At 46.6% G+C, this 25,672-nt stretch overlaps 1 protein-coding gene across 5 annotated transcripts in view; it reads right to left on the minus strand.

Moving 5' to 3' along the window:
- LAMA3 (laminin subunit alpha 3) overlaps nucleotides 1-25,672 on the minus strand; it is a 253,721-nt gene that overhangs the window by 77,508 nt on the left and 150,541 nt on the right. For 4 of the 5 annotated variants that reach the window (XM_069569260.1, XM_069569259.1, XM_069569261.1 and 1 more), the window contains 6 exons: nucleotides 16,564-16,708; nucleotides 15,533-15,673; nucleotides 13,849-14,010; nucleotides 9,283-9,381; nucleotides 6,822-6,905; nucleotides 2,872-3,102 (listed from right to left, as the gene is read on the minus strand). In XM_069569260.1, coding sequence (XP_069425361.1) covers nucleotides 2,872-3,102; nucleotides 6,822-6,905; nucleotides 9,283-9,381; nucleotides 13,849-14,010; nucleotides 15,533-15,673; nucleotides 16,564-16,708 — 862 coding nt within the window. Of the gene's footprint in view, nucleotides 1-1,487; nucleotides 1,677-2,871; nucleotides 3,103-6,821; nucleotides 6,906-9,282; nucleotides 9,382-13,848; nucleotides 14,011-15,532; nucleotides 15,674-16,563; nucleotides 16,709-25,672 lie in introns of those variants that run through there. The other variant, XM_069569263.1, reaches the window with a different exon arrangement.

Below are 25,672 nucleotides of genomic sequence, written 5' to 3' on the forward strand. Positions count from 1 at the left end.
TCTATGAGACTCTGAGGCTATAGCCAAGGGAAATTTGCTCTCATTCATTCATGGCCTAAAAGGTCTCTACCTGGGCAGGCCAAAGGGAAAAAGAAGCTCACACACTCCCCAGAGTTGAATATTCCAGTTGCTGCTAGAAATTCCTTCTAAAGCTACACACAATGATGCCAAATCATACACAATAACAATACTATAATTTCCAATATAATTTTCCCTTCAGCTATTAGGAACCATGTCAAGGCAAAAGAATGCACTACAAAACCTTAGATTACTGAATGGGCTTGTCTAAGGAGAATCCAAACATGAAAGGAATGTTCTTGAGCTGAAAGCACAACTGAGAGATACATTTGAACTTAATTCAGCCAGTGGTGGTATGAGCGTATCTACAAATAATCTCTACTAATAAGGCACGGGGCCTTATAATTATCACCACATACCCCATTACATGCTTATAAAATTACCCGATTTAATACAGAACAAATTATCTAAATAATAAATATATATGGTTTATTTATGACAACATGCCCAGTAAAAGCTTTAATTAAATATTCTTTGGTGGGTGAGGATGGTCTATCCTGATTAAAGGTAAATCACCCATCTTAATTTGCTTTTGCTTAGAAATAGAAAAGCACTCCGTAAGAACTATGTATCATGTGACTCTCAGAACATTTGTCGGTTATGGAAATATAATTATTTTCTCACCTCTATAAAGCACACAAACTCTACATTTAACATACAATTCTGTTCAACTATTCAGACTGTATTGAAGACTTATTCTAAATGAAAACGAATGTGTCCTAACATGTTACTTCAGTAAAGAGACTTTGCAACTACTAATTTTTTAAGTGATAATTTTTCAGGATAACTTTTCCAATAAACTTTTGTAGTATAAATGATAAAATGATGTCTCTATCAAGTTTCCTGGATCACTTTAGCAGCCATAGAATTTATTTCTCTGTGAATATACAAGTACCATCCAGGAAGTTTAAATACAGTGAAAGCAGAATTTATGAATGTTTAATGCCTGGCAAATTGAAGCACGTTTGTTAGGTATTACACAAAATTGATCTCATCACTTTTCTTAATCTTAAATAGGGATTCCACTGATTCTCAAGGTTTACTTTATAGGTCATTTTTCTCCCAAGCAGAACCTGGAAACCTACAGGCATCCAGACTCTTATCCTAAGGCTTGGGTTCGTCTAGAAAGGGCACAAAGTTTCCTAGACATGAACATCCCACAGGCATTCAAACTCTAGCTGCCTCGGCATTTCCAGGTGGGCTGATGTTTATACGGTTTGTGGTTAATAGCCCAGGAGAGCGATCTGTCAGGCACCGTAAGGCACCGTAATGAACACTGCCAGTCAGCGGATGGTGAAGCCATCGGCCCCTCCCCCAGCCCACCCACTCCTCACTCATTACCCTGCCTTGAAATCTCAGGGAGCTGGGAACCCTCCCCTACCCAAAGCAAAACGTAAAAGGGCCGTTACCTGGTTGGGCTTAAGCTCCAAATAACTTGCTTGCAGTTGGTATTGACCCGGAGATGGAGGAAGCACTACCCTTTGCTGCTGTGAACTGTACCCCAGACACTGCCAAAGGGCTGCCCCAAAGATCCACAGCCATCCCACACTCCGGGCAGACCACCTCACTGCCGGGGGCATCGTGGTCCCTGGGCGTCCCGCTGGCTGCGCACAGACCTCTGCCTCTTCCTCTTATACCTGCCCTTCCTGCTCGCTGCCCAGGCCGGGCTGACTCAGGTAGAAGGCAGGCTGTCTGCGGCAGGAGGCCCCACCTGTAAACTTCACCTGTGAGTCAGCCTGGGAGAGAGCGCATATAACAGTCCCGCGGGCAAACGCGCTACTCTGTAATTCCTGCCAGGTGGGGCAGGCATCACCTTCTACCCACCTCACCCCCCAGACAGCACTCGCAGCTGTAAATCACAGGCTGAGTCATGTGCCTAGAACACGCCCTGGGCAGCAGGGTGGTGAGCCAGAGGTCCCTCTCTTTCCCTCGGGCTAGAAATTTCACTTAATCGGGCTAGAAAAGACAGAGAAGACAGGGGGACAAAGAGCGGAGGTACCTGCGGACTAAAAGTTACCTGGCAGGAATCCCGAGAAAACCACAGTGAGTATATTATATTTTAACCTGCAAAATAGGTCGCATTTTAATCTGCAAAGATATTATACCTGCAGGTTAAAAAAAGAACCGATGTGCAGATCACCTTTAGGGTTTCCTGCAATCCAGGGGTCGGGAGGGGAAGTTGCTAATTGCATATCCGACAGGCGTCTGGAATTCTCAAGATGCCAGTGTGTGCTATTTCCTATTCACTGTACTACCCACTGTGCTTTCTTTCCCTCTCTTCAGGAAGAGGAAATATTTGCAGCTTGAGATATGAAATAGCTTCATGTTACAGCACCCTGAGGACAGTCAAGTTGACTGGGCATCTGCTGAGGATCTGCTGTGAGCTGGAAACTTGGCCTGAAACTTCCCCTGAAGAATCTGGACTATAACTCTGTGGGGGGATGGGTGCTGGAAAGAGGCCCTGGATTAAGGAAAGGCAAGCGGACCCTGGATCAGCTCCTGGGAAGGCAGTGGCTCACATATTGGGACATGCAGGGTTACTTCCTTCCTGCCTCCCGGAAAGTCCAGATTTCTGCAACCCCCAGGATCCACTGAACTCCTAATGCTTTCTGATGGGTTTTGAGACAAGTTATTTTTTTTTTTTCATTTTTATAAGATAAGACGCTAGACACCCAGCAGAAACTTGTTTGATGGTCAGAGGGCTCCAGGCCGTCCAAGAGGGCTGGACAGCAGACAGGAGCGCCAGCCCCAGGAGCCCTCCAGGGCATTTGATGGTTGAGGGGCAGCTCCTACCTGGCAGGAGTCACCAGTGTAGTCAGGGGGGCAGGCACACATCTCCACGCTCTTTGCTCGGCGTCCACTTCCTGCTTCCGAGGCCTCCTCCAGCCCCACCCCGCTCAGGGTGAGCCGCTGCGTCTCGGTGAAGTAGAGGCCCCGGAGGTGCACACCTTGCAGTCTAGACAGCACGGTCATCAGCTCCTCCCGGGACACGGGGGCATGGCTACTGGCATGTCTGAAGTTTCCCTACACGTGAAAGCAGAGAGGCGAACTCAGTCCCAGGGACCGCAAGACAGCCAGCCAGAAGGAGCCCAACAAACGACACTGAAAATGCATCAGGAGTAGAGAACAAACTTATGGTTACCAAGGGGGGAAGGTGGGATAGACCGGGAGACTGGGACTGACATACATACACACTGCTGTTCAGGCACTCAGTCATGTCCAACTCTTTGTGACCCCATGGAGTGTAGTACGCCAGGGTTCCCTAGTTTACTATGTATAAACTACACAGATTATAGTATGTAGTTTATACACAGTAAACTGTTCCTAGTTTCCCAGTTTATTATGTATAAACTCAACATTACTATGTATAACTAGATAACTAGTAAGAACCTACTGCATAACAGGGAGCTCTACTCAACGCTCTGCGTGCATGCGTGCTAAGTCACTTGAGTCCGACTCTTTGTGACCCTATGACTGTAGCCCACCAGGCTCCTCTGTCCATGGGGATTGTCCAGGCAACAGTACTGGAGTGGGTTGCCATGCCCTCCTCTAGGGGATCTTCCTGATCTAGAGATCGAACCTGGGTCTCCTGCCTTGCAGGTGGATTCTTTACCACTGGCCCACTGAAGAGACTCTACGGTGACCTAAATGGGAAGGGAATCAGAGAAAGAGGGGATATATGTATATATATAGCTGATTCACTTTGCTGCACAACAGAAACTACCCCAACCTGGCAAAGCAACTATTTGTTGTGGTTGTTGTTTAGTCACTAAGTTATGTCTGACTCTTTTGTGACCCCATGGACTACAGCCTGCCAGGCTCCTCTGTCCATGGGACTTCCCAGGCAAGAATATGGGAGTGGGTTGCCATTTCCTTCCCCAGGGGATCTTCCTGAGCCAGGGATTGAACCAACATGTCCTGCATTGGCAGGTGGATTCTTTACCAGTAAGCCACCTGGGATACCCAATAAAAGTTAATAAAATGTATGCATCAGGGAAAACACTAAAATGAGATAGGTAAGTAGACACAGCAGATTTACATTCAGAAGTCACATATCCTGGATTGTTCCCAAGAAGGAAGAGAGCCACGAGAAAGGGGGGGAAAATGAAGGCAGAAAACAAAGAACAATAAAATGAAGTCAGATTTCTCAGTGCTCAGCTTATTGCACAATACACTTTTGCTTGTACAAGCATAAAGGGAGTGAGAATGAGCAGAGAGGCATATGGAAACAGAGTAAGTTGCACAGCTCAGATCATTCATTAAATGTTCATAATTGTGACAGAAAGTCCAACCTTTTCTTGCACACACACATTCATATTATTTTATTTTTATGATGTAAAAACATGTAACATAAGATTTACCATCTTAATCATTTTTAACAGTATGGTGAAGTGAAATGAAAGTGTTAGCCACTCAGTTGTGTCCGATTCTATGCGATCCCATGGACTGTAGCCCACCAGGCTCCTCTGTCCATGGGATTCTCCAGGCAAAAACACCAGAGTGGGTAGCCAGTCCCTTCTGCAGGGGATCTTCCTCATCCATGGATTGAACCCCAGTCTCCCCCATTGCAGGCAGATTCTTTACCTCCTGAGCCACCATGGAAGCCGGGTGTACGGTAGTATTAACTACATTCACGTGATTGTGCAACAGATCTCTAGAACTTTATCATCCTGCAAAACTGAAACTCAGCACCTATTAAGCAATAACTGCCTCTTCCTCCTCCCCTAGCCCCTGGCAACTACCACTCTCCTTTGTTCCTATGAATTTGAGGAGTTTAAATACTTCATATAAGTGGAATCACATAGCAGTTATCTCTTCATGACTTGCTTATTTCACTTGGTGGAATGTGCTCAGATTTCATTCACGTTCTAGCATACGACAGAACTTTCTTCCTTTTTAAGGCTGAATACCATTCCAGCGTGTATGTGACACATTTTCTTTATCCCGTCGGCTTTCAATAGACATTTCACTTGCTTCCACCTTTTGGCTACTGTGAACAGTGTTGCAGTGAACGTGACTGTGCAAATATCTTCAAAACCCTACTTCCAACTATTTGCAATATAGAGTTGACCCTTGAACTGTGCAGGTATTAGGGGTGACAACCCTCTGGGACTCAAAAATCCATGAAAACCTTCCCAGTCCACTCTCCACATCTGTGGCTTCAAATTCATCGATTCGACCACCCGCAGATCACGGAGTACTATAGTATTTAGTGGCAAAAGATTCAGGCTTTTTTTTTTTTCTGGAATAAATGCTTTGCAGATTACTGCTAGCCTTTGGTTAATTGTCAAGACTTGTAAACTAGTTGATTTTGACCACATTTGCCAGTTTTCTCATTGCTTTTGTGGAGGAAAAATTGGAAGAGGTTCTTCACCATTTTTGCTGGCATAACCTCTCTCATATAAGCAGAATCACATACTATGTGGACTTTTGTGTCTTGCTTCTTTCCTTCAGCATAATATTTTGGGGCTTCATCCACACTTTGGAAGTCACCAATACTTTTTGTTCTATTTATTGCCAAATGGTATCCCACCATATGGATGGACCAGTACAGAAATGTTACAGCATGTCTGCAAGTTTAAGGTACTTGAAAAAGTAGCCCCTTGAGGATATATTTAACAATTCTCACTGGACATATTTAAATATTTTTATTTATTTCTCTAGTTGCCTGTGCCATGTTTTATTTGTGGCACTCAGATCTTCCATCTTCATTTCCTCATGTGTGACTGGAATCTAGCTCCCTGACCAGGCATTGAACCTGGATGCCCCCACTCTGGGGGCTTGAAGTCTTAGCCAGTACACCACCAGGGAAATCCCTGGACAAATTTAATAATATAATTGGAACATTGCTTAAAGGAATAGTTGTAACCAAGTAGGTGTAATACAATGTTCTACAATTTGATAGGGCTTCCCAGGTGGCACTGGGGGTAAAGAACCTGCCTGCCAATGTAGGAGGTGTAAGAGATGTGGGTTCCATCTCTGGGTTAGGAAGATCCCCTGGAGGAGGGCATGGCAACCCACTCCAGTATGCTTGCCTGGAGAATCCCATGGACAGAGGAGCCTGGCAGGCTACAGTCTATAGCATCACAAAGAGTTGGACATGACTGAAGGGACTTAGCATGCACGCACACATAATTTGATAAGCTCTCCTTTATTTAACTATATTATTCTTATTTCTTTTGGTATTAGATGTGCTTGTGACTTTTCTATTTATTTACCCCAAGCACATTTGTTGGAAAGCCACCAGGTTCCAGGCACTGAAGGAATCCTGAGGACAAATGCGAGGTGTATCGGAGCATGACAGACTCATGGAGTTTATACAATAAGGATACTTAACTGTAAAACAAGAGACAGGATGGTTTCCTGTTTAAGTGCCATAAAGATAGTGCAAACAAAGCCCTGTGAGGTTGGAGCTCTGTATACTTTATATAATTTCTAATTTTAATTTATATATCTAAATTATATTTACATAAGTATAATTAATATTTTATATTCATAAAGTAAGTCAAAAGAAAAACCAACTCTTTGAAAGAGCTAAGTCATAGGACAGAAAGGCTCGTCAAGAACCATTTCAGGGGCCTCCCTGGTGGTCCAGTGGTTAAGCTGCAGAGCTTCCAGTGCAAGGGGTGCAGGTTTGGTCCCTGGTCAGGGAACTAAGACCCCACATGCTTTGCAGCGTGGCCAAAAAAAAAAAAAAAAAAAAAGACGAAAGAAAGAACCACCTCACATTCACTTTTCCTTACCTCCACCATCTGCACTTGCCCATGATGCAGCCGGTCTGGCCGGGGGTGATTTGGCTCATGGTAGATGACGGACATGTGCTGACCCTGTGGAAGGCAAATACGAATGTGCTGGTAGCTTGGCTGGCATGTTTCAAAGTTTATGGCTGATTTGCAAACACATGTCTATGGATCTGCTTTACATGAAATGACTGATTCTAAAAAGTAACTGCAAGATGAACCGACAAGCAAAAGGATTAGTAACACGGAAATGGAATAATAAGACCTAATAGAGTTCATTTTCACAAATAGGAAACCAGGAAAGTTCCTTTGACTAAAAGTGGCTTAAAAAGATGGAAACAATTAAAAAAATCAGTAAATATGCTTTGCAGATAACATGAGGGACCAGTTCCCCTACTGTCTAGGATAAGACAGGGAGCAAGAAAGTGCTCTGGTGGGTCGTTAGTGGGGAGGGGAGGGAGGGCAGGAGGTTGGCAGGCTGGCTGCGGGCTGTGCAGGGAGCATGGACAGGGTGCTGCAGGGCTGGCACGTGGAGCAGGGCTCACCCCACAGCCCAAGACCCTGCGGGCACAAGCCCCATCATTCAGCCTCTGCACCAGTCCCCATTACAGCGACTCTTCAGGGCACAATGGGATGGACAGTCAGCATCCACCACCAGCAACCTCACCCCACACCCACAATAGAGAAGCTCAGCTATTCTGTGGCACCAAACCCCTAAAAGTTTCACTCATCAGAGCCGGCCTTTCAGAAAGAAGAGCATTATCTGCAAGCACTCATTGAAAATCTTAATCTATGAAATATGCCCAATAAGCTTTTGATTTCAGTGGTTTGGAACAAAGCAGCAGAGTATATGCTTTATGAGCCTAAATTACTTTCCAAGTTTGAAGATAAATTAAGAAGAAATTTTGGTCATCACTTCTCCATGAGTGCCAACAGTTTGCATAATAACAGAGGCAGTAAAATATAGGCACACTAATGGCCTGAATTTGAGATGCTCTGTAAAAAAATAATGAGGCTGATCTACAGCACGTCATAATAGTGTTTTTATTGTGGAACTATTTTTCCTTGAACTTTAACTCTAAAGTCCTGGGTGCTTCATTTTCAAGATGTTTTGCAAAGGAAGGTTCCTTCGAGTTTTTAAAACAACAGCGCAATACATTTGGGTGCCAGCAGAAACAGGACATAGCACAGCCGTGCCTAAACACAAAAAGCTACCAGAATGCGAGGCCCTCAGCTGGCACGAGGCATGTGGGGTTTTCCAGTCATCACTTACACAAAACACACAAAGAAGTCCTTCAGGAAGCTGGAATTGCAACACATTAATTACAGCAAATGAACCAGAAACAGTCAAGATCAGGTGATGGCACCCCATCCCATGTTCAAGGTTCTGTACATTGGAGGGATTCAAAGCAGGATGGTATATCACCCCTGCCCTCAAGGAAATTGCTAGACTGTGGTTCTGGACTGTGTGCCCAGCACATAGCATGCACTTCTCAAAAAACCAAAAGGGCTCCCCAGTATCTCGTGTTTGTGCTGAGTCACTTAGTCACAACTCTTTGAGACCCCATGGGCTGTAGCCAGGCTCCTCTGTTCATGGGATTCTCCAGCCAAGAATCCTGGAGTGGGTCACCATTTCCTCCTCCAGGGGATCTTCCCGACACAGGAATGGAACCTGGGTCTCCTGCATTGCAGGCGGATTCTTTACCACTGAGCCACGAGAGAAGCCCATCTCCCCTTAGATTACACTTTTTTTTTTGACAACAGGGACCACCTGGCCTTCATGAGCCCAGCAATGTGACTTTGCAAAAAGGGAAGTCTCAAAAACATGTGTGCAATGAAATTGAAAGACAGAAACACAAAACAAGTTTACAATGAGGCAATGATCGTGAGAAGCCAGGAGGGAGATGGTTAAGTTCTTGGAAGGGAAGAAAAGAGAAACGATTCAGGGCTGGGATAGTCAGGCACCCAGGATCTGGAGGAGGTGCTACATGCTCTCAACTTCCCTTCAAGTTTCTACGAAATACTGGAAATTACTTAATCCAGACTTCTTGTAGGCCACTTATCAAGATGTCCTATGAGTTGCCTGGTAGCTCAGTGGTGAGGAGTCCGCCTGCCAATGCAGGAGACACGGGTCCAATCCTGATCCGGGAAGATCCCACATGCTGCAGGACGACTAGGCCTGTGAGCCACAACTACTGGGCCTGAGCTCTAGAGCCGGGGAGCTGCGACTGCTGAGCCCACATGCCCCCGAGCCTGTGCTCAGCAAGAAGAGAAGCCCCTGAATCACAGGGAAGAGTAGCCCCCACTTGACTCAACTAGAGAAAAGCCCGAGCAGCAGCGAAGGTCCAGTGCAGCCAAGAAATATGTAAATAAAATTATTTTTTAAGAAAAGATGTCCTAAAATCAGAATGGCATAAGCTGCAACTGCCACTTCCTGTCACTTGGCTTGTGCTCTGATACCTACAATGAGCTGCACAGCCGGCTTCCTTTCCAGAGGAACCATGTCAGCAGGTAGTCCAAACGACTTAATCTGGTAGGTGAGGTACCCGCCGTACGAGGAAACCTAAAATTGAAATAACAGCATGAATAGCACAAGCGCTGCAACACACCATGGCCACATCAGTTTGTCTACGAAGTACACTGGCCCAGAGCTCTGGGAAGATACACTATCAGCCCCTTAACAGCGCTCATTTCTAGAGAGAGGAACTGAAGATGGGATCTTAACTCTCTACTTTATACCATTTTATATTGATTCAAATGTTTAATGTGAAGATGATTGAGTTTTACAAGCAAGAGGATACTTCCCTTAAAAAGAAAAATACTAGTCACACAGAAACAAATAAGATCCTTTTATTCTAGATGGCTACTAAACCACAGCTATTCTAAGAAATCTAGGCCACTGCTTTTCTATTTAGCCGAGAGAACTGGTTAATATCTATCAGGTACAAGATGAACTTCCAAAAATAAACTAAAAAAAAACTTCCCCTGAGCACAGATGGTGACTGTTTCCTAAGTGATTCTGCATTCTCTTGGGTGCATGAGCCCTGTCCAACTACGTGTGTGTGCTACGTCATTTCACACAAGACCGACTCTTTGCGACCCTGTGGACTCTGGCCCACCAGGTTCCTCTGTCCATGGGATCCTCCAGGCAAGAACACTGGAGTGGGTTGCCATATCCTCCGCCAGGGGATCTTCCAACCCAGAGACTGAACCCATGTTTCGGGCAGCTCCTGTATCGCGGGCAGAGGTGTTATCACTGAGCCGCTGGGGAAGCCCATGACCGACCATACCGCCAGGTATATGGACCACCTCTCAGTGCTGCCTTAACAGCATGATGGTAACGGAGACGAGGGAGTGAACGATCAGGGTTTTCTGGACAGCATCTTTCTGGACAGACTTTACATCTGGTCCTGACATCTCTCCCCCTTAAAGTAAAAGCTGATCAAGAAGGAAGGAGTGATTGAGGGATGAAAATCAGAGGCAATGTCACCTCAGGGCAGGTAGACAAAGTACCCTTCAGTTCAGTTCAGTTCAGTTCAGTCGCTCAGTCATGTCCGACTGTTTGCGACCCCATGAATCGCAGCACACCAGGCCTCCCTGTCCATCACCAACTCCTGGTGTTCACTCAGACTCAAGTCCATCGAGTCAGTGATGCCATCCAGCCATCTCATCCTCTGTTGTCCCCTTCTCCTGCCCCCAATCCCTCCCAGCATCAGAGTCTTTTCCAATGAGTCAACTCTTCACATGAGGTGGCCAAAGTACTGGAGTTTCAGCTTCAGCATCATTCCCTCCAAAGAAATCCCAGGGCTGATGTCCTTCAGAATGGACTGGTTGGATCTCCTTGCAGTCCAAGGGACTCTCAACAGTCTTCTCCAACACCACAGTTCAAAAGCATTAATTCTTCGGGGCTCAGCTTTCTTCACAGTCCAACTTCCACATCCATACATGACCACAGGAAAAACCATAGCCTTGACTAGACGGACCTTTGTCGGCAAAGTAATGTCTCTGCTTCTCAATATGCTTCCTAAGTTGGTCATAACTTTTCTTCCAAGGAGTAAGTGTCTTTTAATTTCATGGCTGCAGTCACCATCTGCAGTGATTTTGGAGCCCCCCAAAAATAAAGTCTGACACTGTTTACACTGTTTCCCCATCTATTTGCCATGAAGTGATGGGACCAGATGCCACGATCTTCATTTTCTGAATGTTGAGCCAACTTTTTCACTCTTCACTTTCACTTTCATCAAGAGGCTTTTTACTGAGGTGCAAATAAATTGGAGTAGGGGGGTGGGGCAGCCCTTTAGACTCCCAGTCCACTGAAGTTCTTCCCTAGGACCTACAGCCTACACAGCTTCACCTAGTTATGACCAAAGAGCCTGGAAGTACTCAAGATAACATCTCAAATTCTCTTTTGAGAATAAGCATTGCTTTTTTGATGGGCTGACATCATTTGCTTTTCACTTTTTATTCTATATTGGCATATAGGTGATCAACAGCGTTGTGTTAGTTTCAGATGTACGGCAAAGTGATTGAGTTATACACATACATGCGTCTATTCTTTTCAAATTCTCTTCCCATTTAGGTTGGTGCATCATATTGAGGAGAGTTCCCTAGGCTAGACAAGAGGTCCTTGTCGGTTATCTACTGATATTTTAAATATAGAAGTTTGAACACATCCATTGAGAACTCCTGATCTATCCCTCTCCCCAGCCCCTTCCCTCAACTCGTAACCCTAAGTTCATTCTCTAAGCCTGTGAGTCTGTTTCTGGTTTCTAAGTAAGGCCATTTGCATCACCTTTGTAGATTCTGCATATAAGCACTATAATATGATGTTTGTCTGTCTCTGTCTGACTTATTTCACTCCATACGACAATTTCAAGGTCCATCTGTGTTGCTGCAGGAGGCATTATTTCATTCCTGTGAATGGCTGAGTGATATTCCATCGTATATATGCACCACATCCTCTTTACCCATTCACCTGTCAGTGGACACTGAGCTTGCTTCCATTGTCTTGGCTATTGTAAACAGTAATTAATGAATACTGGGGTGTGTGTATCTTTTTGGACCATGTTTTTCTCTGGAAAAACATGCCCAGGAGTGAGAGTGCAAGGTGATATGGTCACTTTATTTTTACAGTTTTTAGAGGAACTTAAGGCTTTAAAAATAGGTCTACACATTCTTTCATACTCCTGTCTTCTAGAGGTGGAGCTTAATTCTCCTCCCAGAGTATAGGCTGGGCTTAGTGACTGTGTTCTAAAGAACAGAATATAGCAGAAACTAGAGTGTGTCATTTCCGAAATTAGGTTACAAAAATATTGTTTTTTCTCTCATTTGCTTCGGTGGAAGCCAAATGTAGTATCATGAGGACCCTCACACATCTATGGAGGGTCTCACATGAACAGGAACTGAAGCCTCCAACCAATAGCCAGCCAAGGACAGAGGCCGGCTGACAGCCACACCAGCAAGTGTGGACATGGATCCTCCAGGCCCAAGTGACTGCAGCCCAGGCTGATGTCTTGACCACAACCTCATGAGAGACCCTGAGCCACCGTGATCCACGGAAACTGGCCGAGATAGTAATGGTCTGCTGCTTTAAGCTGCAAAGTCTGTGGGTCGTCTGTTACCCAGGACAAGATGACCAGTAAGTACAGGGCTCGTCCTGTGGATGTGAAGAGGCATGCCACGAGAGGGAGAAGCAGGATTATGTGAGATGAGCAACGTTTCCCACACTCAGAGGTCAGCAGCCACAGCCCTTCAACCCAAAGACAGCGTCAGAGGGCTCAGGCTGAGAAGACCCAAGTATCTAGTCATTCTAGATGTGAGGACATGGTATCCTGTGGGCGGGGCTCTGTGAAATCTCCCTCTTCCCCAAAGCTCTACCCTGGGCCCCCAGGAGCATGTGTCACCAGAGGATGTTTCTATGGGAGGCTCATACTTCTGTCCTTATAAATGAGTGTAGGTGGCCTGATCCTGGAATGATAATTTATGCAGCAAAGGAAAAGCAACTTGTTTGTAAGCTCCCTGAGGAGCATCTAACCACGTCACTCACAATTTCCCAATTTATTCCTCTCCCCCGCACCCTGTCCCCTTTGGGAAGCACAAGCTTGTGTTCTACGTCTGTGACATACACACACTACAGTATATCAAATATGTAACAATAAGGACCTACTGTAGAGCACAGGGAACTCTACTCAATACTCTCTAATGACCTATATGTGAAAGAATCTAAAAAGAGTGGACAGCAGATTTAATTTGCTGGACAGCAGAAACTAACACAACATTGTAAATCAACTGCACCCCAGTAAATCTTATTTTTTAAAAAAGAAAGAATTTATTCATAACCACACGTGACTCTATTAATGAAAGCTGTGCTGTCGCTGGTTCCTGGGCTTCTTTTAATAAGCTCATGAGTCACTTGGCAGCTTTTGTTTTCCTGACAAGGGGCCTTTCTTCTGCTTTAAAACAAAGAATTCTCAGCACTGGCATTTAAAAGCATACATGTGCCATTCGCATCAGGTATTATTTAAATGGGTTATTTCCATTTAAGAATTTTCCTTCAGCATTAAGTGAAAACCAAGAACAACCTGGTGCCATTATTCCTTTGCTGGTGAGCGATGCGTGTGGGGCCCCTGAGATACATATACCTTCAGTCCCTCCATCATCTGCATTTGTGATTAACCGACGTGAGCTCGGTCACTCGGTTGTGTTCGACCTTTTGAGATGCTATGGACTGTACCCCGCCAGGCTCCTCTGCCCATGAGGTTCTCTAGGCAAGAATAATGGAGGGGGTTGCCCTTCCTCCTCCAGGAGATCTTCCTGACCCAGGGATAGAACCCAAGTCTCCTGAGTCTCCTGTATTGGCAGGAGGATTCTTTACCACTGAGCCATGTGGGAAGCCCATGATTAACCTAAGGTCTCCAATTTTAGTAACTTGAACCTCTGGAACTTTCCTTCCAGACCTCCAGTTAATGATGCCCAGGTAGTGATGGAAGAAGTCCAGCAAGGGCACAGGAGAACAGCAGGATGTGGTTACCTTGTCCCCCAGGTAGGAAGGCGGGGCTACCCAGGATGCGCTGTGGACCGTGGCAGGCAGTTCCTGGAGGTCGGCCACCATACTGCTGCTGCCGGGGTTGAAGGAGACAGGGATGTCCACTCCGTCCGCTGTCTGCAGGCGCCAGCCCATCATGTCCACAAGCTGAAACACAGAGGCAAGGGATGGAACCATGTGCCCATGGCTCCTCTGGCGATGGCTGAATCTTGAAGAGCAGAAAGAGCCGTGGGGCAGCCACCTTGCTGCAAAGGCCTCCCTCGGGTGTCTCCTCGTCTCTGATTCCCGCTCAGCCCCCAACAGACCCATGGAGACTAGGAGTTCTCAAAGGATAGTGGCCATATGCATGTGGGGTTTATCCTTTAGCCCTGCACACATCCTGACATTTAGTAGTGTCCAATAACTGTTCAAATAATATGCAAATAAGGGTGTGGACCATAACTAGGACTGTGGGCGCATTTTAATGATGAGCTCCTTGCAGAAAAAATATGATGTGAAATACAGTGGCCTGCTGTCGTTGTTTTTCTCTAAATGGAGCATCAGAATTAAATACTCCCCTGATCACAAAGGAAGCCAGGAGTTAAATTATGAAGGGAAGGAAAAGAGGGAGCTGACAAGGCATAGATGTGGAATAATGCTTCGGGGGTCCCCTGGGGATAAGAAGAGGAGCCTTCAGGGTGGATTTACAAAATAACTTTCTCCCCCAACTACAAGCTTGTGCTCCTTTCAAGAGGCAGGCAGTAAAACAGATACAAAAATCTTTCTTTGAACATTTGTTGGACATAATACATGACTCACTCCATAGGGTCACAAAACAGTCGGACACAACTTAGCAACTAAACAACAATAACAACAAATACGTGACTCACACAAGAAAGCAAGCATGGGGTCATGAAGGCAACACAAGTGTCAGCTTTCTGGAGTTGACTTTAAAAGTGGCCAAAGACAAGATGTGGTAAAACAGGTGAGAAGGTAAGTAAAACAGGAAGATAAGCAGATAAGTAAGGGAGGAGAACAACCAACTCTACTGAGCATTTACTGAGCAACTACTACATCTCAGATCCTGCTCACGGCACTGGGATTCTATCAGGGAGGTTACATGCAAGTGGTGAAAGAAGAGCGATAATAAGCTTTAGAACTGTGATGCACGCTATGAAGTCCACAGAGAAAGGTGAGGGCACAGAATCAGTGAGTGGTGAGGGGAGGCTTCTCCAAGCACTGGGACACGTGAGCAGAGATTTGATGGGGGACGTGAGCTGAGGGACATGAGGACATCTGGGGACAGAACCCTGCAGGCTAAGGACAGTGAGCACAGTGCTTAACATTCTAACCCAGCAGGATGCAAAAACCTCCATGACTCTTCACATCTCATGCCAGTGCGTTACTTTCTCATTTTTTATTTTTATGCATGCTCATGCTCAGTCATGTCCGACTCTTTGCGACCCCACAGACTGCAGCCCACCAGGCTCCTCTGTCCATGGAACTCTCCAGGCAAGAATACTGGAGTGGGTTGCCACTTCCTACTCCAGGGGATCTCCCCAACCCAGGACCCGAACTCACGTCTCCTGTTCTGTGGGCAGATTCTTTACCACTGTGCCACCTGGGAACCCCTCACTTTCTCATTTAGAAGTGCTAAAGAAAAACAGAAGGACTCTGATGCCCTGCCTACCTTAGCCCTTCTCTTATGAGTGCTGTGACAGTGATGACTGACTCCGAAACAAAAGCAGCTGGTACAACCCTTGGGATTCGCTGGGTCCAGGTAGAATGACCCTTCCCGACACATGTTGCATTCTGTGCCTTGCACGTTTTCCTGTCAAAGAAAACCACAAAAGAAGAGATCATTCCTTCTGAAGGGCCTCTGATTCAAGGGAGCTACAAATTAAGTACCGACATAAGACAATGGGACGTGGATGCTAATAAAACATCCAAAGTTATATGACTGTTCAACTGTTCTACCACATCAACTGTTTAAATTTTTATACCACATACAAATGGAAGAGAGGATTTCCTAAATTTCATCAGATGCCCTTTAGCATCTTGAAGGTAGAAAAACAGCACCAAAAATTTCACAATGTGGGGGAGACTGCTTCATCCCACTTACAACCACTTTAGAGCATCTGCTGGGATTGGGGAACCCATCCGTCATTGGCAGAACACCCTGGAGCAGAGATGATGAACCTGGGGTCCACGGGACAGGAATAGGCTTCAGGGAAACCCAGGAACCTCTTGAAATCATAGACAAAAGTTTGTGCTGATTTTTCTGGAGACCATTTGTGTCATCAGATTCTTAAGGAGGTCTGTAGACCCTCCAAAGGTCAAGAGCAGTGAGGCTGGGGAGGCTTCTAACTGTTTCTACCCAATGATGGGGTGGCTTCTAACTGTTTCTACCCAGTGAGTTCAGTTCAGTTCAGTCGCTTAGTCATGTCGGACTCCTTGTGACCCCACGGACTGTAGCATGCCAGGCTTCCCTGTCCATCACCAACTGCCGAAGCCTGCTCAAATTCATGTCCATCAAGTTGGTGATGCCATCTAACCATCTCATCCTCTGTCATCCCCTTCTTCTCCTGCCTTCAATCTTTCCCAGCATCATTGATCATGGGTCAATCTCGTTTCCCACGGGTTTTTATACAATGACTCAGCATGAAGACCCTCCACTCTGGCTGGTGGCCCACATCTCCAGCATTGCACATTCCGTCTTACCTTGCAGAGACACGCCCCGGTGCCCGGGTCACAGACTCCTGGCTCGGTCCCATCTCTGCTGCAGTGGCAGGGGAGGCACTCAGGAAAGCGGTAGAAGCCGGGAGTACACCGGTCACACTGCCGCCCTGTGATTCTGGGCTTGCATCTGTGCTCAAGGAAAGGAAGCAGAAGTCTTCATCACCTTTGTACACACAGTTCTAAAGCCGACCTGCACTGCCGCAGAGAAGTTGCTTGTCAGATGCCAGTTCAGGGACTTTCCTGGTGGTCTAGTGGTTAAAACTTCACCTTCCAATGAAGGGGACACAGGTTCGATCCCCGGTCAGGGAACTAAGATCCCACATACCACGAAGCAACTAAGCCTGGTCACAACAACTACTGAGCCACAACTAGGGAGTCTGTGCACTGCAAGGAAAGATCCCGCATGATGCAATGAAGATCCTGTGTGATGCTACTGAGACCCAATGCAAATAAATAAATATATATATTTAAAGCCAGTTAGTAGACACAGAGCCTGCCCACAGGTGCCAGTGTCCAAGCAGAATTGGGAAAAGCAGATGCAAGGCACTCACACAAAGCAGCTCAAAGTGACCATCATCCTAATGAAAAACGGGTCAAAAGATACACACTTTCAGTTATAAAATAACCAAGTCCTGGGATGTCATGTAATGTACAGCACAGCAACTATAGTTAATGATGCCATATTGCACTTCTGCAAGTTGCTAAGAGAGTAAATCTTAAAAATTCTAATCACAAGAAAAAAAAATTGTAAGTATTTACGATCATGGGTGATAACTAGATTTACTATGGTGACCATTTCACAATAGACACAAATATCAAATCACTATGTTTACATTTGAAACCAACCAGTCCATTCTGAAGATCAGCCCTGGGATTTCTTTGGAGGGAACGAAGCTGAAACTCCAGTACTTTGGCCACCTCGTGTGAAGAGTTGACTCATTGGAAAAGACTCTGATGCTGGGAGGGGTTGGGGGCAGGAGGAGAAGGGGACGACAGAGGATGAGATGGCTGGATGGCATCACCAACTCAATGGACTTGAGTTTGAGTAAACTCCGGGAGTTGGTGATGGACAGGGAGGCCTGTGTGCTGCGATTCATGGGGTTGCAAAGAGTCAGACATGACTGAGCGACTGAACTAAACTGAACTGCATATAAGGTTACATGCCAGCTATACCTTAATTGAAAACAAAAAGCAATGAGCATTATGGATCTTGGGCCAGGCTTGGTACGAGGCTCTGGGGTGAAGGAAGGACAGACTCCCTGGGCCTGAGAGCCCCCAGGGTGACTGTTAGGTAGGAATGTGAATATACATATGGGGTCTACACAGGGGTCAGAAGGCCTGCACAGACCCAGCCTCCCCGGGGGAAGGTGATGCCTGAGCTGAGTGTAAAAGGACAAGAGTCCTGGGGTAGAAGGTGGGGCAGGCATTCCAGAGAGCAAGAATGGGGGACATGGCCCGGCGTGTGCAGGGAACACAGCGGGGAGCTTCTGGAGCAGGGGTGCAAGTGAGGATGCTGAGCCATGAGCCTGGAGAGGCAGGAGTCTCCTCCCTCCAGGAGGCTGAGTCTGTTGGCCTTCTGACCCCCGTGTTGACCGCATGTGTATACTGTTCACATTCCCACCTAACACTTATCTTGGGAGCTCTCAGGCCCAGGGCCTCTGTCCTTCTCTCACCCCAGAGCCTACTCCCAAGCCTGACCCAAGTCACCATCCATGATGGAAAGCCTGGGGAGGCGGAAGGGGGTCAGCTCACCGGGACGGAGGGGCTGGCCGCTGCAACACTGTCCTGCAGCCCTGGGGCGTGGGGCTGAGCCCTGCACACCGAGGGCAGACTGGCCAGAGTTCTGATCCAGCTCTCACATGACTCAGAGACAGTGTCTCAGCAAGTTATCCAGCTTCTCAAGGCTTCATTCTCCCTCCGTGAGAGAGAGGGGAGGCAGTGGTGGAGATGCCAGGCAGTGCCGGCAGCTGGCCAGTTCTCAAACGGGGGTTGTCATCTTGAAAAGCTTTCAGAGAGGAAGAAGGACAGGTGGCTGTGTGTCAAGGACTGAGCTGAGGGCAGCTCTGCGCCGGGGAGATGGGGGCCGAGCGAGGGCAGAGGTATTCAGGACGGAGAGGGGGCGATGGGTTCCAAGCTATTTCAGGGTGAGGGTGCTGGGGCTCGTCGTGGTCTGGGTGGGGGGACAGATGGGGAGACAGCAAGGAGGGCTCCCCGTTGTCCGGCTGAGTGACGGGTGACATTGGAGCAGGTGGAGAGGGCAGCAACGGCCTGCGTGGGGCTGGGCGCCCAGGCATCTGCGGGCAGCTCTGAGCACAAGACGGGCGAGAAAGCCCTAGCAGCTTCTCAGGACTGAGCAACCCAGCTCTGCGGTGTGAGGACGGAAGAAGCAGCTTGGCCACTGAGCTCCACAGCCACCGCCTGGTAGATCTACACGCTGAGCCTTTCTTGTGGGTCTAAAGAAACTATTAGGAAATCTGCTTTCCATGAGATGATTAAGAGTACAACCTGATATGAAATATTTTGTCATTAACTTGCTACCAAATGTAAGCTTTCACCTATCTCTTAATATTTATTAAAATATCTCATGCCAGGATAAAGAAGATGTGGTATCTATATACAATGGACTGCTACTCAGCCATGAAAAAGAATGAAATCCTGTCATCTACAGCAACATGGAGCGACTTGAAGGGTAATTATACTGAGTGAAATAAGTTAGACAGGGAAAGACATACTGTATGATCTTACTTATGTGTGAAATCTAAAAAATACAGTGACCAGTTCAGTTCAGTCAGTTCAGTCGCTCAGTCGTGTATGACTCTTTGCGACCCCATGAATTGCAGCACGCCAGGCCTCCCTGTCCATCACCAACTCCCGGAGTTCACTCAGACTCACATCCATCGAGTCCGTGGTACCATCCAGCCATCTCATCCTCTGTCATCCCCTTCTCCTCCTGCCCCCAATCCCTCCCAGCATCATAGTCTTTTCCAATGAGTCAACTCTTTGCATGAGGTGGCCAAAGTACTGGAGTTTCAGCTTTAGCATCATTCCTTCCAAAGAAATCCCAGGGCTGATCTCCTTCAGAATGGACTGGTTGGATCTCCTTGCAGTCCAAGGGACTCTCAAGAGTCTTCTCCAACATCACAGTTCAAAAGCATCAATTCTTCGGTGCTCAGCCTTCTTCACAGTCCAACTCTCACATCCATACATGACCGCAGGAAAAACCATAGCCTTGACTAGATGGACCTTAGTCGGCAAAGTAATGTCTCTGCTTTTGAATATGCAGTTGAAATGAAGTCTGGCACTGTTTCCACTGTTTCCCCATCTATTTCCCATGAACAGTGAATATAACAAAAAAGAAGCAGACTCACAGATATAGAGAACAAACTGGTGCTTATCAGTAGGAAGAGGGAAGTAGGGGGCAACACAGGGGAGAGGAGTAAGAGGTATAAACTATGAGGTATAAAATAAACCTCAAGAATATATTTATTGTACAACACAGGGAATATAACTAATGTTTTATAGTAACTGTAAATGGAGTATAACCTTTAAAATTGTGAATCACTATATTGTACACCTGTAGCTTATATAATATTGTCATCAATTATACTTCAATAAAAAAAAAAATCTCGCCCCAGAAGGTTAAAGTGTTACTCGCTCGATCGTGTCCGACTCTTTGCGACCCCATGACTGTAGCCCACCAAGCTCCTTTGTCCATGGAGTTCTCTAGGCAAGAATACTGGATTGGGTAGCCATTCCCTTCTCCAGGGGATCTTCCCAATCCAGGAATCGAATATGGATCTCCTACATTGCAGCTTAAAGCTCAACATTCAGAAAACGAAGATCATGGCATCTGGTCCCATCACTTCATGGGAAATAGATGGGGAAACAGTGGAAACTTAAGTGGAAAATAAAGTGGCAGACTTTATTTTTTGGGGGCTCCCAAATCACCACAGATGGTGACTGCAGCCATGAAATTAAAAGACGCTTACTACTTGGAAGAAAAGTTATGACCAACCTAGACAGCATATTCAAAAGCAGGGACATTACTTTGCTGACTAAGGTCCATCTAGTCAAGGCTATGGTTTTTCCTGCGGTCATGTATGGATGTGAGAGTTGGACTGTGAAGAAGGCTGAGCACCGAAGAATTGATGCTTTTGAACTGTGGTGTTGGAGAAGACTCTTGAGAGTCCCTTGGACTGCAAGGAGATCCAACCAGTCCATTCTGAAAGAGATCAGCCCTGGGATTTCTTTGGAAGGAATGATGCTAAAGCTGAAACTCCAGTACTTTGGCCACCTCATGTGAAGAGTTGACTCACTGGAAAAGACTCTGATGCTGGGAAGGATTGGGGGCAGGAGGAGAAGGGGACGACAGAGGATGGGATGGCTGGATGGCATCACGGACTCGACGGACATGAGTCTGAGTGAACTCCGGGAGTTGGTGATGGACAGGGAGGCCTGGCGTGCTGCGATTCATGGGGTCACAAAGAGTCAGACACAACTGAGGGACTGAACTGAACATTGCAGGCAGATTCCTTACCATCTGAGCCACCAGGGAAGCCCAAAGGACCACCCCAGAGACTACCCCAAAAAAGATAAAGACAACTTTATATTCCAGTAAGTTTGCCTTAGACAAACAAGTACTCTTGTTGTGACATCAGCAAAGGGGAGCAGATGGGGGTCTCTTTATCCCACCCACCACACCTAAAAAGATAAAATCAGCTTTGCCTGCAAGACCTGCTGGCAGGGCAGATGTCATTTCAGCCCCGTCTCCTCATCTCCCTCCCTCCCTGATACCTACGGAGATTGTTTCTTCTACAGAGGAAGAAAATATTCCCCAAATCACTCCTCTAGTAAAATAGGTGGAAGGTGGAAGTGATCTGCTTGGAGTGACTGCTCTGGTACAGTGGGCTGCAAACTCTGAGAGGGATAAGGGGTGGTTTGGGGAGCTACAGAAACCATGAACCATCTTCTCAGAGAAGCATCGTTCAGATTTGTCTGTAACACGTTATTTTTTTTTTTTAAAGAAACAACACCCAAATTAATGTTCTGGCCAACTCAACACTTATACCCACTTGCAGATTACATCATCTCTCTCTCTCTCACAAACACACACACACACACACACACACACATTCTAGCACACACAATTTTGTTCCTAGGCCCAGGTGAATAACACCTACTCTCTCCTTGTGAGTCCCAGACTAAATGCAATCTCAGTCCTGCAAAAAACTGCCTGTCCCCAGACAATGTTCCCTATTTCTGGAGCACAAGAACCCTGGGAGGGGGGCGGGGGTGAGAGATGGGAAGGAGCAGTGCAGATAACCCCCTCCACAGAAAAGCATCAGGAAGAGGACACCTGCTCAGAGGAGGGACTCTGGGGATGGCCTCATGAGCAGGATGCTCTCTGCTCCTCCCACCTGGCAGCGGGGAAAGGACTCTGTGCACAAACACTGTTCTTGTCACAGAGCCACTGGGCAGCTGGCCGTCCTGCAAACACACAGGGCCACTGACCCATGAATGCGATCCAGAATTCTGGTGCCCACGAGCCCCTTCCACCCTGAGCACCACAGCGGACAAGTGACTGCGCGCTGACTTGAACATAGGCTTTGAGGGTGAGGACAGGCAGATGGGAGCCTATTTCTTAATATTTCCACTTCACTGGAAAAGAAAGGTGGAAGGGTATTTTTCAGGGAGGACAGCTGTGCAAGCTGCTTGTCGAGACAAGGAGAAACGTGTGTCTGTTTATTTCAGGGCAACTGTGGGATGATGTGGTGGCAGAGCTGGGCAGAGAGGGTGTGACCTCGTTGGTAACACGGGATAAAGCGCTGAGCCTCACTTAGCATGTAGGTAGCAACCAAGCACATATGAGTGGACGGAAAAAAGCAAAAAAGTTGAGCATGGTGAGGAGAGCAGTGGCCTGGGAGCTGAACCCCAAGGATCCCAGGTGGGCCTGATGGGCAAGCGTCCACCAAAATGTGGAGAACACGATGTCTGAGCAACGCAGTGCTGAGAGCTCTGAGCACATGAATCCTGTGCAAAGACAAGCAAACAAAGGAGTTTGGAGCGGTGCCATGACAATGGGGAATAAAAAGGAAACTTCCTCCCCCAAAGTCTGGCTGAGTATCTTTAGAAAATGACCTGAAGTCAGCCTGACCTTGCACACTCCTCCAGGGAGACGCTGTGCTACCCAAGGAGTTGCCCTCACCGCAACGGCAGGAAGGCTCCAGTTGCCGCTGCCAGGAGGTGCACTGGGGATGCCGGTCAAGTGAAGTCGTCTCCATGGCAACGGGCTCAGGGCCAAACATTAGGCAAAGACGACTGCGCGTGTGTGGGTGCTCGGGAGTCTCGGAGGTCACCAGAAAGTCAGGCATGAGGGTGAACTCTAGCCTTTGCTCATTAAATACACCTCGCATTGCACCCCCATCAAGAACAGTTTTCATCTGGAATCCAAAGCCTACCTTATATCTGCTCATTTAGTCACCCTATAATTACTGAGTGTCTTCTAGAGATACATGCTCGAGTTAGGGGACATGAGAGGGAGAGGACAAAATTCAGTACGTTAGTCTTGACCTTGGTGCATTTTCACTGAGGACACGGGACACAGACGCAGAAAGTTAGGTGATCATGTGAGAGATGGGACGGCAGCGAGATGATGGGGGTATCCCTGTGGGCTTGCAGAGGCTTCACGCCTTCTTTGCATTTGTACCTTTAACACAGAACCCTTGAAGGATGTGGATAACTGGGAGGGGGTAACAAAAGAGGGGAAAGGAGAACCCATAACTGAAGAACTGAAGGCTTGCAAAAAGCATTTAAAGAAAGCAAGAAAGACCAGAAAAGCTGAAAAAAAAAAAAAAAAGAAAAAAGCTTAAGTTAGGGTAAGTGGTGGCCAGACCACGGAAAGCTGGTCTTTATCCTCTCAGACAATGGGGCATCAAGGAAGCTTCTTGTGCAGAGTGCTGTGACAGACATGGTACCGGGCAGAGCGACTTCCACCCTCCAGCAGCCTGCACGCAATACGGCGTTCATTATGATGCCCTGTCATAACTGCTTAGTGGAGGTTCCCCTACCAGACCATGACCTCTGGTTAGTAGGCATGGGTGCCTTCTGTACGAGAAACAGCATCCAAACTGGAATAGGTGCTAGATATATTAAATAGTTTCAGCCATAAAACACAGTGATAAAATAGAATTTAAGACTCAAAAAAAAAATCACAAGGACTGAAGGAAATGTTTTATCCTGTTTTCAAAAACCCCCACATACCAAGAGGATGAAATCACAAACATATGCATTTATCAACATTCTCTATGCATTAATAACAAAATTATGGAGCAAACAGATTTTTAAATCCAAGTATAATTATGTATGGGCTTCCTGGTGGCGCAGTGGTAAAGAATTTAGCTATCAAGGCAGGAGACACAAGGGGTGTGCATTTGATCCCTGGGTTGGGAAGATCCCTGGAAGAGGAAACAGCAACCCACTCCAGTATTCTTGTCTGGAGAATCCCATGGACAGAGGAGCCTGGTGGGCTATGATCTATAGGGTCTCAAAGAGTCGGACACGACTGACCAAGCAAGACCAAGAGAGGTGATTGCATACTAGCATTTCCCCTTCAATTAAGGAGAAAAAGAAAGAAAGAAAGGAGAGAGAGAGGGAGGGAAGAAGGGAGGAAGAAAGGAAAGGAGAGAGAGAGAGAGGGCGGGAGAGAGAAAGTACGCTAGGAAAATGAAGGTCAATTCAGAGATTATCCATTGTAAAAGGACTTCTCCAGGTCCAGGACCTGCAGGGGCCATGAAAGGATGGGAGATAATACATACTATTTCAGAAGTTGACACCTGATGGGCTGTAGGGAGAGTCTAAGGTGATACAGAGACCTCAGGCTTTGGAGACAGGGAGAAGGTTGCCACGGATAAGTAAAAAAATATTTTTTTTTTTTTAAGTTCGAAGAGAGGAATAGCCTGAAGAGCAAGACAATGGCATGGGTTTCAGATATAGAATCAGCGGTAGGCTCAAGGACTTGAAGGGCCCCTAAAGATCATCTAATCTAACACTTCATTATATTTGTGAGGGGACAGGAGCTTAAAGAGGTCAGGGGACTTGTCCTCTAAGACCCACAAGAAAAGCTAGTAAGGGAACTGACGTAGAAATGATTTTCTATGAAGGTGGGATAAGCTGTCCTTCAGGGACCAGGACTGGAGCTCTGGGTCTGGGAATCATCCAGCGTGGAGGTGGTTGAAGCCAGAAGAATGGATGGGGCTTCAGGGGGACAAAGTGTAAAGGGCGGAAGGCAGGCAGCCAAGCGCTTGGCAAATAATAGCAAAAGCTAATACCCGTGCTAGTGTGTGTCAGGTACTGTTCAAAGGGCTTTGCACAGGATTATTTAATCGTCCCAAGAACTTCAAGAGGTGGGAGCTTCTAGGAAGAGAGAACGCAGGTGAGAATGCTGAGCTCTTCCATCCTGTGGCGGGAGCCTCATCTGCCCTGCTCACCACCGTGTCCCAGAGCTTGCCTGCACGCCGTCTGGAATTTACCATTCCTATTACTTGATGAGGTACATCAAAGGAATTGCTTCTCCAAGTTGTTGGGGCTTGTGGATTTCTGCCAAGCTGGAAGCACTTCTGTTCCCAGGATGCCAAGTCTATGACCTTCTCTGGCATTTTGTTTCTCCATCTAACACAAATACTGAGTAAATCTGTGACGCTGGCTGAAGTCCCCCCACAAACGGCTCTCCTTTCGCTGCTGCTCTTCTCACAAGCTGTCTGCACTTGTGGTTTCACTGGATGTCCAGGTGAACTGCCATCTCCTATAATCAATCTTAAGATGTCTTGAAGGTGGTCAACATCACGGTATTTTTTTTTTAAAACAGTGCTTCCCAGTGTCTGTGTATCTGTCACTGATTGATAAAAATCTTCTGAGGATATTCTAGACCTTTGGTTCGTTCACAGAATCTGACGGCATAACCATCCCTTATTAAAAGCAGAAGCAAATTACTGTGTTGCTATAAAAATGAAATTGTGATCAACCTTTAAGACCACAATCCAGAGAGCTGTCCCAAACAATGGACTTTTTATCTTTCATAAAATATACTTCTGCA

The sequence above is a fragment of the Ovis canadensis genome, chromosome 23, assembly GCF_042477335.2.
Source record: "Ovis canadensis isolate MfBH-ARS-UI-01 breed Bighorn chromosome 23, ARS-UI_OviCan_v2, whole genome shotgun sequence".
NCBI classification, from domain to species: domain Eukaryota; kingdom Metazoa; phylum Chordata; class Mammalia; order Artiodactyla; family Bovidae; genus Ovis; species Ovis canadensis.